Raw genomic sequence first — 13,870 nt, 5'->3', positions numbered from 1 at the left:
CCACATCTCAGAAGAAAACAGTTATGTGGCCCTCACACAAACAAGTTTGGGACTCCTGGGTTAGACTTCTGTATCTGGGTTGGGTTCAGTGTTGGATGTCGGGTTGTTGGTGATCCTAGAAGTTTGAAGACTATCAAATGTGTTGTCTTTTCTGTAGTTATAGTCTTTTCCTGTTTTTCTTTCAGTTCAGTTTGTAACATAATCTCAAACAGAATCTGTGGCCTTCCATCCTCACATCCGTCCGTCCCGTAGCTGAACTGTTTTGTCCTTGATGACTTGGAGGTTTCCTGGAATCGTGGACTTCCTCTGCCTGCAGATGCAAACATACCAGAACATGATCCTGCATGCAGATGTTTTGGACCATTCTGTATTTATTTGTGACACAAAAGCCCATTCATGCTGTGTGAACCGGCGCTGGAGAGCGGGTCTGATCCGACAGCAGGAGGTGCTAAAGTGTTAGCAGAAACACGAGGAGCTCACAAGGCATCGAGTTGTGATGATTCAGCAGCAGCAGGGACAGGTAGTGCTCAGTGGAGACGTCTCTAGGTGATGGCAGCTCCTCATGACGGTTTCATGGAGATGTTTTGACCTCTCTAAGGTCTCTAACAGCCTTTCGGGCCGGTACACTCGAGTCAGGCGGGTGCAGTGAGTCTCACTGCAGCTGGACTGCATGTTGCATTCACTGGCCACCTGTTGCTTTCCCTTCATACAGACTGCCCTCATTCTTCTCTTTCTGTAGCAAACTTGCTGAAATAAAAGCTGAGTGTGAATGTGTGTGCGCTCTGGTATGTCAGTAATCCAGGCATGTTGCTTCCTGTCTGTGCGGAGGTTGTGTTCCTTCACTGTAATCTCTGGAAAAATGATCCTGCTCCTTGTTCCCCGTCTGACAGTCGACTGTGTGGGCAGAGTGAAGTAAGGGTCTGTCACCACGGCAACAGCCTGGGAGCCGGAGCGGGAAAGAGGGTCTTATCCGACAGCAAGAAGAGCTGAGGAGGCGGTACTTATCCTCTGCATTTCATGGACTCGAGTTCTGGTTCCGTCCATGTATTTCAGTGCTCCACAGCAGCTTCTTTTCTTCTTCTTGGTCTCCATCTTGGTGACATTCATGCTGAAGTGGAGAGAGACTCTAAAAGCTAGACACTAAAAATGAAACCATTTGTAATGTAAAAAGTAATTAATTAAGTAATCACGGGACGAGCCAGAGGGGAGGTCCACGGCCAAGGACAGGAGTACAGACGATCTACCCGGAATCTGGAATCCCCTCCTCCAGAGGGGAGTGGGAAAGAGAAACAACACATGAATCTCACTGCACCAAACAGAAGCAACTACATGAAACATAGATGATAAAGAATAGAGGCAATTAATCAATTTAAGATGAGAAACAGTAAAAAATTGAGCTTCAGACAGAACATGTTACATGGGATTTTCTGAAATTCTTAATAAAAACAGACCAAACTGATTGATATTTATGAGGCACCAGCAGATAAAAATAGCTGTATATTATTTAAAGACCCACTCCGATGAAAATCATGTTTATAACATGTTCTTGTTGCATTTTTCTGGTAATGGAGAAAAAAAATTAATTAAATTATTGTAATTTATGAGCAGGCAAAGTTATGTTCTTTGTAAAAAGCGGCTGAAATGAGTTTCCTCCAGAGGGTGGCTGGGCGCTCCCTTAGAGATAGGGTGAGAAGCTCAGTCACCCGGAGAGAGCTCGGAGTAGAGCCGCTTCTCCTCCTTATCCAGAGGAGCCAGTTGAGGTGGCTCGGGCATCTGGTCCGGATGCCTCCTGGACGCCTCCCTGGAGAGGTGTTCCGGGCATGTCCCATTGGGCGGAGGCCCCGGGGAAGACCCAGGACACGCTGGAGAGACTATGTTTCTTGGCTGGCCTGGGAACGCCTCGGGGTCCTCCCAGAAGAGCTGGAGGAAGTGGCCGGGGAGAGGGAAGTCTGGGCATCTTTGATTAGACTGCTGCCCCTGCGACCCGGTCCCGGATGAAGCGTAGGAAGATGGATGGATGTAAAAGTTTGTAGGTGTGACGTGGGGCTTACATCAGCAAGTTACAAGCTCCAGCTCTGCTCCATTCTGATCATCCACTTACAGACAAATAGATCCATGAACGTCTTTGTGTTCCTGGTCTGAGCTGGAATCTGGACGAAACTGTACAGCTGGATAGAAACAAGGATTGTCGCCGTTTTTGTTGGGTTGGGTTTGTGCAAAAGGGAGTGTGAACAGAAGGATGATGGGAAATTGAGGCAGCATTCCTCAGTGTGCAAGATTTACAGCACAAATCCTCACATTGATGCTGAAAACCTGGTGATGAAATTGTTTGTTTTTTGGTGGAAACCACTTTAAATTGGGGCCAATATTATTTAAACCCAAATAAAACAACTTAAAAAAATATTGGTCTCTGGGCAAAAAAAATTAAAATGTCCAGAAATTTTTGCTAAAACCTAAAAAATTCATTTGAAGCTAAAAATAAATGTTAAAATAGCAAAAAGTTTCAGACATTTTAATTTTTTGGGGGCCAAACAAAGTTCAGTTTTGTCTACGATTGATCCTAACAGTGTTTTCTGTTAGCATAACACAAAATACTGTTAGCAAAAGACTATTTTACAACAACTGTTAGCAAACAGTCTCAGAGCCAGATTGGGGAAAAAACATGCGTCCGTAGTTTGGGGACCCCTGGTCTGGATGAAGCTGCTCTCTGAAGATGTGGTTCGGTCTCTTTCTGTTCTTGGATTGCAGAAATCACCGTCAGACCAGCGGCAGCTGTTGATGTTGTTGTGTAACTCATAAGTTGGGTGTGGGGGTCTGTGGGGGGGGGGGTGTTCTCCCTTCAGCCTTAAGTGTGAGAAATGAAGCTGCTGTGCTTTTGTCACGTTTCCACACAAACCCCCACAGGCCTGATGCCGGCGGCGGCGCATTGCTCATGGCGGCTGGAGTGTAAATTGTTTCAGACTGTAAACAGGAAGCAGGTGGAAGCGGCGAGTGAGGGGGGTGGGTTAGTTTGGTGGCTCATCTGTGGTTCACACATCTGTGGTTCTGGACCGGAGGCTCTGATTTATCTCCCTGGCACCTGGTTCCGGCGCTGGTCCAGATGATGACAGCCTGAAGTGGCGGCGTCTTCGTAGGCGTGTCGGCTTTCACTCGGCGGCATGCGTGCACGTGAAGTGCTCTGGGTCAGCGGCTCACCGCATCCGTCTTCTGTTTCAGGCCGCCATCCTCACTGCAGCCCGCATGGCGCCGGTCCGAGCCGGAGGCGTCCTGCTGCTCCTGGGCTGCTGCTTCGTCCTCCACATCCCGCCTTCTGCAGGTCAAGGTAGGCCCACGACACCTCACCTGGTCACTCTGCAGAAAGGAACCTGGTTAGGGTCAGCTGAGGGTGCTGAGGTCAGAGGTCAGCGCCTCAGTCGTCCTGCGTTCTTTAAGGAGTCTTTTTCACGTTGTACTTCAACCTTCTAACACTAGAGGGCAGTGTGAGTCCTTTGTTTTAGCTGCAGCTAATTACGTCTTTGAATGGCCAATCAAGTTGGATCTGCCAATCAAAGTGCAGGCTTGTGTCACATGACCTGTAAACAGGAGAACTCCAAGCTGAGGACAGCTTAAGCTGCAGGCAGAACCGGGCAAATGTCAGAGCGGAACCAGACTCCTCCCACACGCATACGAGTTCCTTCTGACCCACAGAGAATGTGACTCTAGGAGTTTGCGTCATCGGCCTCAAACACAACCATCCAGATTCCCAGAATCCCCTGCTTCTCTGTCACATCCATGCTAAAGTTAGTAAGTTTTTGATCCTGTTTCCCTCCGAACTGCTGTAATCCTGTTTGCTGCTCTCTCATTTATTTAAAGATCCATTCCAATGAAAATTGTGTTTTTAGGTTCTTGTAGCATTTTTTCTTATAATTGAGGACATATATAAAATATTAGTGTGAATGGTTAGTAAACATTCACACTAAAGTGATTCTCCTGCTCCTTTCAGTACATTTTTCCGCACGTAAAATCTTTCAGAGATTTCATCAATCTTGGTATCAAAACGTTCAACTTGATCAGGACATTACAGCTTGTATTTTTGGTATTCATAAACTTTATAGTTTTTAACATATTGAGCAAAATATACCTAATAGGAAATGAATGAGAAAGTTTTCAAATTTCAAAATTTTAAGTAAATTAGCAACAAACCTTTAAATATATTCATGGGCTATGTTTTCATCTTTTATAGTAACTTAAAAAAAATTGGAGTTTAGCTAATACAGGCTAAAGTCTTTGACTAATTTGTTGTCTACTGGGTTTTTAACGGCTACTTTAGAGTTTAGCTTCCATTTTATCTACAGGCTAATTTTTTGACTAATCTAGTTTACTGAGGGACATGCTAGCTCTTTTGGCCAATTTGGTATCTACCGAGATTTTTTTAAGCTAATTTAGAGTTTAGCTTATTAAGCAACGAGCTAGCTTTTTTGGCTAATTACGAATCTACTGAGTTTTTTTTTAATGCTAATTTGGATTTTGGCTAATATTTTAGCAGCATGCAAACATTTTTGGCTAATTTGTTATCCACTGAGGTTTCTTTAGGCTAATTTATAGTTTAGCTTGTGTTTCATCAACAGGCTAATGTTTTTGACTAATTTATTTCAGTGAGGAATGTGTTAGCTTTTTTGGCTAATTTGGCATCTACTGAGATTTTTTAGACTAATTTGGAGTTTAGCTAATATTAAATCAACACACTAAATATTCTTGAAAAACAGGAATGTATTAGGGATTTTTAAGCAGTTTTACTACACATTTTTTCAGAAATTTTGGTCAACTTCAGCACTTTTATAGTTCTTTAACAAAATTTCCTGTATTTTAGCAAATTTAGCATTTTGGAATTAGCTTTTGCATTTCCCACAAATCCCTTCAGCAATTGTAGAAAATATTGTCACCATTTTCAGCAAAAAGCTTCAGCATCTTCAGTAACTACTTTCAGCAAAAAGCGTTCACACTAGTGTTATCACAGATAAAGCCAGTTTTCTAGTTTAGGATTATAACTGAATTTCTTAGTTTTTTGGGTTTTTTTTATTCTGATCCATTCCCCTGCAGACAATTAGATTCTAGAACGTCTTTGTTTTCCTCATTTGAGCTGAAATCTGGATCTAGTCTGTACGGCTGCATAGAAACAATATTGCTGGCATTCTTGTTGCACCGCTAATGTTAGCTTGTGGGTGTGAAGGACTGTAAGCTAGCGGGAAAGAGTGCAAACAAAAGGGATAATGGGATATCAGCAGAGGCTTACTTCCGCAACAGTCCCGCCCACAACTCAGAGGTGAATTTCTAATGAACACTTGCAGAATCTGTCCTAGAAAACGAGAAGATTTTTGATTTTGGTTAAAACAGCATCATCATAACCAGAAAATAGATCCAATGGTGATCAGAGCGGGACTTGAAGCAGCTGGTTGTCCTCCGTCATGGTGAGTCCTCCTGCTCACTCTGGGGTGCTTGAAGCTGACCTCTGACCTCTGGCAGACGCTGAGTCACATGCAGTCGTGTGTGGAGGCGCCTGCTGCTGTGCTTACTCTCATGGCACCACAGAAACCGATTCTCCCATTTGGTCGCTTCTCTGGCTCAACAAAGTTCTGTGGAGAGAAAATAGACTCACTCAGATTTGTTTCAAGGTGTTTTAATTTTAAGTTATTTAAGTTAAATTTTAAGAGAATGGAGCATTCACACATGTTTTTTGTCTGTCCGTAGCTCTACAATCCCTTCACCTTTTCAGCTCATTCTGTTTTCAAATTTTGGAGTTTAGCTAATATTTCAGCTACATGCTAGCTGTTTTGGCTAATTTGGTTTTTTTAAGTTTTTTTTTAGGTTGTTTCGGAGTTTAGATAATATTTCAGCTTTATGCTAGGTTTATTGGCTAACTTAGGCCTTTTTTATCTTTTTAGGCTAATTTGACATGTAGTATTTTAGCTGTCTATTAGCATCAGCGTTTTTAGCCATCAATTTTAGCATCTTCAGCTATCTTCACTAGCATCTTCAACAGACAAATTTAGCTCACAGCTTTCACACCAGTATTGTTGCAGTTAATGTTATATTTTTGGATTCTTGGAACCAGTCGGTGCTTCCTCTTTGAAACATCCAGTTCATCACAGTCTAGTTCTCATATACAATAGTTAGTAGACATGCTCGACCAACAACAGCTTTCATTTGCATTCATGCACCATGTCCGTTCCTCTGCGATAACTGAACTGCGGTTCATGTTTTGGTCTGACGTGCTTCTCCAGCCTAATCTTCTGACGATGTTTCATCCACTCATCCATCACTGTTTCCTGTCTCCTGCAGGAAGTGACTGCACCTGTAACATGACCAACAGTCGCTGTGATGAGTCTGGAATATGCAGGTGAGTCTGTCAGTGATCCTCTACACATCCGTCCAGGTGTGTGGAAGCCGCTTTAACCATCCAATCATCTCCTCCTGTTACCTTTATCGTCCCTCTCTGCTTCTTTCTTCATTTTCCTGCCGTCCTGTCCAGGTGTGACCCCGGCTGGGGCGGTGAACACTGCGACCGCTGCGTGCTCATGCCTGGCTGTGTGCACGGCTCCTGCCAGCAGCCGTGGCAGTGCACGTGTGAGCCAGGATGGGGGGGGCGGTTCTGTGATAAAGGTGAGAAACCCTGACTTGTTCGTATTTCCACCTCCTACAGTTGTGTTCACAGCGTGACACGTTTGGTGTGTTTCTGCTGGTAGACCTGAGCGTGTGCTCGAGTCAGCAGCCGTGCCAGAACGGTGCCACCTGTACGATGAAGGACAACGGAGATTTTACCTGTCTGTGTCCACAAGGCTTTCACGGCCGCCTGTGTCAGCGAAGGTCGGGGCCGTGTCATCAAAGCAGGTGAGGAAAGAGATCAACCAAGGATGCTGTCGGATTTATGAGTGCTGTGGGTGTTCACACTCAACAAGCCAGGGAATAATTCAGCCAAACACTGGAAGCTTTTACTGTAAACGGCAGTTTCTTACCCTCAGGTGACTTTTTTCTGTCCACAGTCGTGGTCAATCACTGATACATCTCTGATGAAAGCACTGAGAGGACCAAAGGTCAGAATGAGCCCACAGATGGAGGCCAAACAGGAAGCTAACAGAAAAGCGAACAACTTTTCAGAATAAAAGGAGAAACTGAACTAGAAAACTCTACAAAAATGAACACTTTAAAAACCTTATTTGTTAGGAGGCCAAACTGGTGCCCAAAGAAGAGAAGATGAAGTTCAATATTGCCACCTGTTGGTTAGTTGATGACACTTCCAAAAACTTATCTGGTAACTCATACAGTTCTAAAGAAGCTGAGAGCTGCATACACCTCACTTTTTGTCTGTTTTTATAATAACAACATCCATAGTCTCATTATCACTTATGATAACGTGATAATAGATGTCGTTATCACAAGATACTACATTTTGTTTCTTGTGATGACGGCATCTATAATCTTGTCATCACAAGCTTATGTCAACGAGATAATAGATGTATTTATCGTGAGTTAATGCATTTTTTTCTTGTGATAATGACATAGATGATCTCATTATCACAAACTTGCATTAATGAGATAATAGATGTATTTGTCATAAAATAACTAATATTGTTTTCTTGTCATAAGCATATTTATAGTCTCATCATCACACGTGATAACGATATAATAGATGTCGTTATCATGAGATAATAAATTTGTTTCTTGCTTGATAACGGCATCTATAATCTTATTATCACTTTTGATAACGAGACAATATGTGTCGTTATCAGGAGATAAGGAATTGCATTTCTTGTGATAATGACATCTATAACCTCATTATCACAAACTTGTGATAACAAATAATTGATATTGTTATCATGAGATAACACATTTTGTCTTGTGGTAATGACACCCATGACCTCATTATCACAAACTTGCATTGATGAGACAATAGAAGTCAATATCATAAGACAACAAATTATGTTTTGTTATGATAATGACATTTATTGTGTCGTTATCAGAAGCTTGTGATAATGAGATAAAAGATGTCATTATCATAAGATAAAAAAATTTCCTTTCTTGTTATATCGACGTCTATAATCTTATTATTACTTGTGATAATGACTTAATAGATGTCGTTATCATAACACATTTGTTTTCTTGTGATAATGTCATCCCATTATCACAAGCTTGTTATAGTGAGATAATATGTGTCGTTATCATGAGATAGTTGTGATAAGATAAAGAATGATAAAATTTTTAATTTTTCTGCAATGCTTTTTCAAGCTTGTCAGAGAAAAGGAAACCTTAATGGCGGACTGACTCATTTGGAGATTGTGCAGATGTCTTTGATCACGGACAACATCCAAATCAGTGATGACATATGAGGAGAAGCTTCGCTCGCCATCTTCAGCTGCGCAGACGGCTGGAGTTCAGGGATCCTGCGGTTGTTGTCAGTTTCATCTGTGACCAGATGATGTCACCAGAGTGTTTACATGGTCATAGAATGATGTATGAGAGGTGCAGGCCAGAAGGATTGTGTGTCACTCCAACACATTCCCAACTCGTCACACATTGTCGTATGGTTAAGAACCCTTCATCGCTTTTTGACGTGCTGGTTATTTCACTTAAATCAGGAGTCCGTTTTTTTTCCTACCTCAGGACGCGGCCGCTACCGGTACCCTAACCTGGTACCCTAACCTGGTACCCTAACCCTAGCCGGGTTCGTGCCTGGTTATGGTTATGGTTAGGGTACAGGGGCGGCCCACATTCCACATCCCAGTATTGAACCAGTACGGGAGCCTTGATTTAATTGGAACAGCTAGCTCGTCAAAAAACGGCGAGTTGGAAACACCCAAAATACCAATTTTTGACATGGAAGGGTCCCTAACCATGGGTCAAAACGTGACAACTTGGGAATGAGAATGCGCTCGTCACAGGAGTTGGTCTACCCGATTCAGTTGATCCAGAAATCCTCAGCAGCAGTGACGAGGTACCAGACTCCAGAGAAGAGTGTTCTCAGGCCAAATTTGATATAGACTCCTATCACAAGGCTCGTTCAGAATCAGGATAAATGGTTGTATTGACAGTTTTCACTTCATATTATTCAGATGTGAGCAAACAACCAACACTAACCTGGAAGTAATTGCATCATATTTCATGATGGAAGTGATCGAACTTGCAAAATATTAAGATATGATTTTGGAACTGAAAACATGTCAGCAGACTACAAAACTTTTTCAAGGAAGGAGGAAGTCCATTTTCTTCCGTACAGTTTGAATGTTTGGTTGTTGTTATCTGACCAAAAGACCCAGCAGTCATCAGAAAGTTGGTGAAGGCTTCACACCTCAACCCCTCCCAGGCTTGGTTGTCTAGTTCTTCCTGTGACAAATATTTGGCCCTTAAAAATGAAGAGTCTTGTTTTAATTACCTAAAAACAATGTTCAGTTTCATGTTCATTTCTTTGGCCTTCTTCATTTTATTCAAAGAGATTTTCAGATGTTTGTCTCCTGAAGACCTCTGGGTAACTACATGATGGAGATAAAATAGTTCCGTCTGTTTTCTCCAGGTCTCCCTGTAAAAACGGCGGTCTCTGTGAGGACGCCGACGGTTTTGCTGCGGAGCTTTCCTGCCGCTGTCTGGCGGGTTTCACCGGACCGCGCTGTGAGACAGACATAGACGACTGTCGGATGAAGCCGTGCGCCAACGACGCCGTCTGCCTGGACGGCATCAACCGGTTCTCCTGCGTCTGTCCCGGCGGCTTCACCGGACGCTTCTGCACCGTCAACCTGGACGACTGCGCCAGCCGGCCCTGCCTGAATGGCGGCCGCTGCCTCGACCTGGCGGGGGGCTTCCGCTGCATTTGCCAGCTGGGGTTCATGGGAAACACCTGCGACACGTCGCTGAGCAGCAACTGGACCACACGAGGGGAGAAGGGAAAAGGAAAGAGGAGCAGCAACATGACTCACCACGGAAACAGACTGATGAAGGTGACGGTGAGCGACCGCGGAGGGGCCGGCCTCTCGGACGTCCAGCTCATCGTTGTGGTGGTGCTGGGGGCGGTCACTCTGGCGGTGGTGGCGCTAACGACTGGTTTGGTACTGTGGGGGCATTGCCGGAACTGTAGCTCCACCCCCAGCTGGTCACGGACACGCTCTCAAGGAGCCGAGAGGAGTAGACGGCGAGGACGGAGTGAAGCGCAGCAATGCCAGATCAGCGTTCTGAACTCGGAACCACAGAAGAAGTCGAACATGGAGGCGGTTTAAGATGGCGGCTCTGGGATTATGACAAGAAAGAAACGAGGAGAGCTGCCGAGGTTGGAGGCTCCGCCCCTTCAGGTCAGCTGCTCTGAGACTCTCAGCCAGCATCGCTGATGCCGGTGTGCAGTGGGGACAGAGGCGGGAGTCCTCGACGAAGACGCACCAGCTTCAGTTTCAGCTGAAGTGGCTGCCCTCAGCAGGACTGCAGAGGTTCATGGACGTCGGGGTCAGGAGGTCGACCCTCATGTTTGCTTCAAAGGATTCAGAGACAGACTCGATCTACTAGAGAGACCGACAGGTTCTGGTCTGAGGACCAGAGCTGAGATCAGCTGCTGGAGAAATCTACGCTCAAAAACTCAGGTGTTTCAGTCTGAAAGACAAATGAAAGTCCTTTAAAATAAGATAAAGAAAAAACAAGAATAAAGTGAAGAAATGTTGTAGGTTTGGTCTTTTTTCTTAGTTTTGTTGTATATCGATGATCTCATTATCACTGATTATAGAGGTTATCATGACTAAAGAGCTCTTCTTTCATTGGCCAGGAGTTTTGAGGGCGGGGCAAAACAACAAGAGAAAGATGGAGGTGCTGCATTTTACAATCGTCGGGGTAATTCACTGATTTAAACTTTATATTTCTCTGATCTATTTTTTTAAACTAGCATCTTGTAAATAAATCATCTTTCCCACTAATTTCTTTCCAGTCACTCAAATGTGAACTAAACACCACAGATCGGGTCATGTGACTCCATGGAAATAATCAGATTGGAGTTCCTCTGTTGCTGTAAACGCTTTTATTTTGACATCTTAGCAGTAAAATAATCAACATTCATGTGAAAGAAACACATTCGTCTTCTAGCCCCGCCTCCTTCCACCAGCAGGCGTTACATCCAACCAGGTGTTTGATCGACTACAAACTGTCCAATAAAGTGTCGTGCACGTTTAAACCAGGGAGGGGCCGCGGTCTGAGAGGAGGTGTTTGTGGGAGGGGTCACGCCTCCGTCTCAGCCAATAAGCTCTCGCCTAGACTAGATGTCAGCGTGACCGCCTGCGGCCAGGAGTCTGTGGGGTCAGAGAACAACACAGTTAGACCGTCACTCCCCAGGGCAGGTCCGGGACTGTCCGGGTCACTTCACACACACGCCCTCCCCACCATCACTGGACCAGCAGGAGCCGGTCATCTAGAAACCAGCAGATTTGTTTTCCAGAACTGTCCACACACTTTGGCAGTGTTTAAGCTAAGCTAACTGGCTACAGCACCAAACGAGGTTCTGTCAGAATCGGTGGACTAGACGCAGGTCCTGGAGACGGTTCAGTCCAGAAGCCTCTGAGGAGACCATCCTAAACCTGCGATATGCTCCAAGAGAAGAACTGAAATAAACAGGGATGAACCGGAAAGAGCCGGAATGGACCAGAACACACTGTAAAGCAGGGGTCCCTTTGGCCCGGCCCCTGAACAATATCAGGGACAAATGAATTTTTTACTCCCCAATTCTGTCTTTGAGATTGTTTGCTAACACTGCTAGCAAAATAGTGCTATGCTAACAGTGTTTTCTGTTAGCATAGCACTATTTTGCAAACAGAAAACACTGTTAGCATCAATCGCAGACTGAACGGCTAACAGAAAACACTTTTTCTGTTATCCTACAAACTGACCACGACCCCATTTCAGTGAAGAAAAAGGTTCTGTGGCCCTCGCCAGAAAAGGTTTGGGGACCCCTGGTGTAAAGACCCAATCGGACCTCAGCTGGAATCAGGAGATCCTTAACTTGGACCTCTGACTGCGGTCCGTTAGGACAGAACCGGAGCATGTTTAGAGAAACCTGCAGAGAGAAGTTCTGGAACATTCTGGGGTTTGGGCTTTACCATCCAGACAAAAAAAACTGAACACATAACTGACTTATCTGTCACTGAAACACTGAGCAGCAGCGCCATCTTGTGGTGACGACCTAGAACTGCAGACCAGAACCTGCAGAACTTTTGGATAGATTCTGTATTCAGGATAAACTAACCGACCCGATCTGCTCCACAATCCCAGAACCAGTTCTGCTGCTTTCATTGGACACATAGTGCTAAAACTCTTAATTGATTCATTCTAAAACAGGTTTCTGTGATTTCCTTTAAGGTGAAAAATAACCAAAATTCGAATCAAGAACGGAGAGAGACCTCAAAAAAAGGGGAGGAGTTTAAATCATGTGATCACAGATCAATTAAGACCGATCAGAATCATCAGCTGATTCTTTCGTCACGACTCGGTTTCCTCTTTGAATCTATGCTGCACAGAACACAAACGTCCTACAACGACCGAGGACACCTAAACACCGCACGGATCACAGAGGCAGGAGCTCCCACTGAACAGAACCAACAGAACCAGAAGCAGTGGTGATACAGCCTGGACCGGTTCTGTTCCGAGGTGGGTCAGGCAGTGGTCAGCCCTTACTGCTGTGTGGGAGCCAGGTGGGGTGGTGGTGGTGGTGGTGGGGCTTCTCTCTAACTGGCTGCAGAGCAAAGCCGTGGGTGGAGCCCTGAGGAGAGGGCGGGGCTTCTCTGTCGTCGTCGTCGTCTCCGTTTGACAGCAGATCGTTGATTTGCTGCTGCAGCTCTGGGCTGATGTCATTCTCCACCAGAACCAGAACCCGCAGGCTGGTGGGGTAGTTCTCCACCATGTCGAGGAAAACCTGCAGAGGAACAGAACACGGTCCAGAACCGCCCACTCTACAGACAAACTGGGTCAGCAGTTTCTAACTATGCTGCAAAGTACTGACCCAGAACAAACAGATCGCATGACTTTGATGTTGGAAGAACTCCAGTACCTGAGCTGACTGGTTGGTCAGGTTGGTTCCCTCCAGGTCCAGCACCTCCAGGGTTCTACTGGACGCCACGGCGACCGCCAGCATCCCAGCAATCTGATCACCTGGCGGCAGAACCAGAACCAGAAGTATGGGGTTAAATTTCCACCAAAAGTCGTCCATGAGCGAATGTCAAACTCCAAGTTCCACGGGCGCAGGACCGTCTCCACGGCAGCTCGCGAAACGTCTTCTCACACCTGTGAAAGTATTCTTACACTCCTAAAACTAGCTCCGCCCTCCAAGCGCAGGAGTGGTTGCACACACATGTGGACTACAGGAGCGCTAGTGGAGGCAGAATTGCGCTTGTGGAACGTTCACTGTGGGTGGAGTTTTATATTCATTCGTGGAGACTTCTGGAGGAAATTTAACGATATACAGAAGACGTGTTTGTACAGAGAGATATCACTGCACTGTTGTGTTTGTTTTTTTTATTGTCGTGTTGTCGTTACCTAGTGGGTTGTAGTCCAGATTGAGCACGCGAAGCTGTGAGCTGTGAGCCACGGCGATGGAGAGGCGGGCCCATCCTTTGGAGCTTATTCCTGGGTTAGCGCTGAGCGTTAGCTCCCTGAGGCCTGGAGACACGAACACACACACACACCAAACACACACATCAAACACACACCAAACACACACCAAACACACACCAAAACACACACACCACGGTCGGCTAACTCTGCTTCAGTCAAGACTTCAGTCCTCTGAATATCTACAAGTCTTAATCGACGGGCGTCTGGTCCTCTATGACTGTAACCTAGGTCTTCCAACTTTACTCCTCTGGAGTGTTTTCACTAC

General features: G+C 45.1%; 2 protein-coding genes and 1 long non-coding RNA gene across 5 annotated transcripts in view; 1 reads left to right on the top strand and 2 right to left on the bottom strand.

Moving 5' to 3' along the window:
• The window catches only part of dlk2 (delta-like 2 homolog (Drosophila)), a 16,642-nt gene extending 5,969 nt beyond the window's left edge, over positions 1–10,673 (top strand). Inside the window, exons 2-6 of one of the 2 annotated variants that reach the window (XM_024296528.2) lie at positions 3,217–3,322; positions 6,319–6,376; positions 6,509–6,639; positions 6,723–6,867; positions 9,545–10,673. In XM_024296528.2, the coding sequence (XP_024152296.1) occupies positions 3,241–3,322; positions 6,319–6,376; positions 6,509–6,639; positions 6,723–6,867; positions 9,545–10,241 (1,113 nt within the window). In that variant the 5' untranslated portion in view covers positions 3,217–3,240 and the 3' untranslated portion in view covers positions 10,242–10,673. Of the gene's footprint in view, positions 1–3,216; positions 3,323–3,667; positions 3,780–6,318; positions 6,377–6,508; positions 6,640–6,722; positions 6,868–9,544 lie in introns of those variants that run through there. The other variant, XM_024296529.2, reaches the window with a different exon arrangement.
• LOC118599749 lies at positions 3,217–7,438 on the bottom strand. 2 transcript variants are annotated; one of them, XR_004949242.1, is made up of 6 exons: positions 6,993–7,438; positions 6,799–6,893; positions 6,458–6,628; positions 6,198–6,331; positions 5,273–5,612; positions 3,217–3,351 (listed from the first exon to the last, which is right to left on the bottom strand). It is a non-coding gene; the product is annotated as an uncharacterized LOC118599749 (long non-coding RNA). The 2 variants fall into 2 exon arrangements; XR_004949241.1 differs by lacking the exon at positions 6,993–7,438 and having other exon boundaries at positions 6,799–6,917.
• A 327-nt stretch (positions 10,674–11,000) lies between the features above and the next one.
• The window catches only part of lrrc73 (leucine rich repeat containing 73), a 6,857-nt gene continuing 3,987 nt past the window's right edge, over positions 11,001–13,870 (bottom strand). The window contains exons 5-7 of the mRNA XM_024297175.1: positions 13,043–13,143; positions 12,670–12,907; positions 11,001–11,291 (exon numbers count right to left, since the gene is read on the bottom strand). Of these exons, the coding sequence (XP_024152943.1) occupies positions 11,221–11,291; positions 12,670–12,907; positions 13,043–13,143 (410 nt within the window). The 3' untranslated portion in view covers positions 11,001–11,220. The remainder of the gene's footprint in view (positions 11,292–12,669; positions 12,908–13,042; positions 13,144–13,870) is intronic.

This window comes from Oryzias melastigma, linkage group LG15 (genome assembly GCF_002922805.2).
Source record: "Oryzias melastigma strain HK-1 linkage group LG15, ASM292280v2, whole genome shotgun sequence".
Taxonomy (NCBI): domain Eukaryota; kingdom Metazoa; phylum Chordata; class Actinopteri; order Beloniformes; family Adrianichthyidae; genus Oryzias; species Oryzias melastigma.
This window is presented reverse-complemented; position numbering and strand designations above follow the sequence as displayed.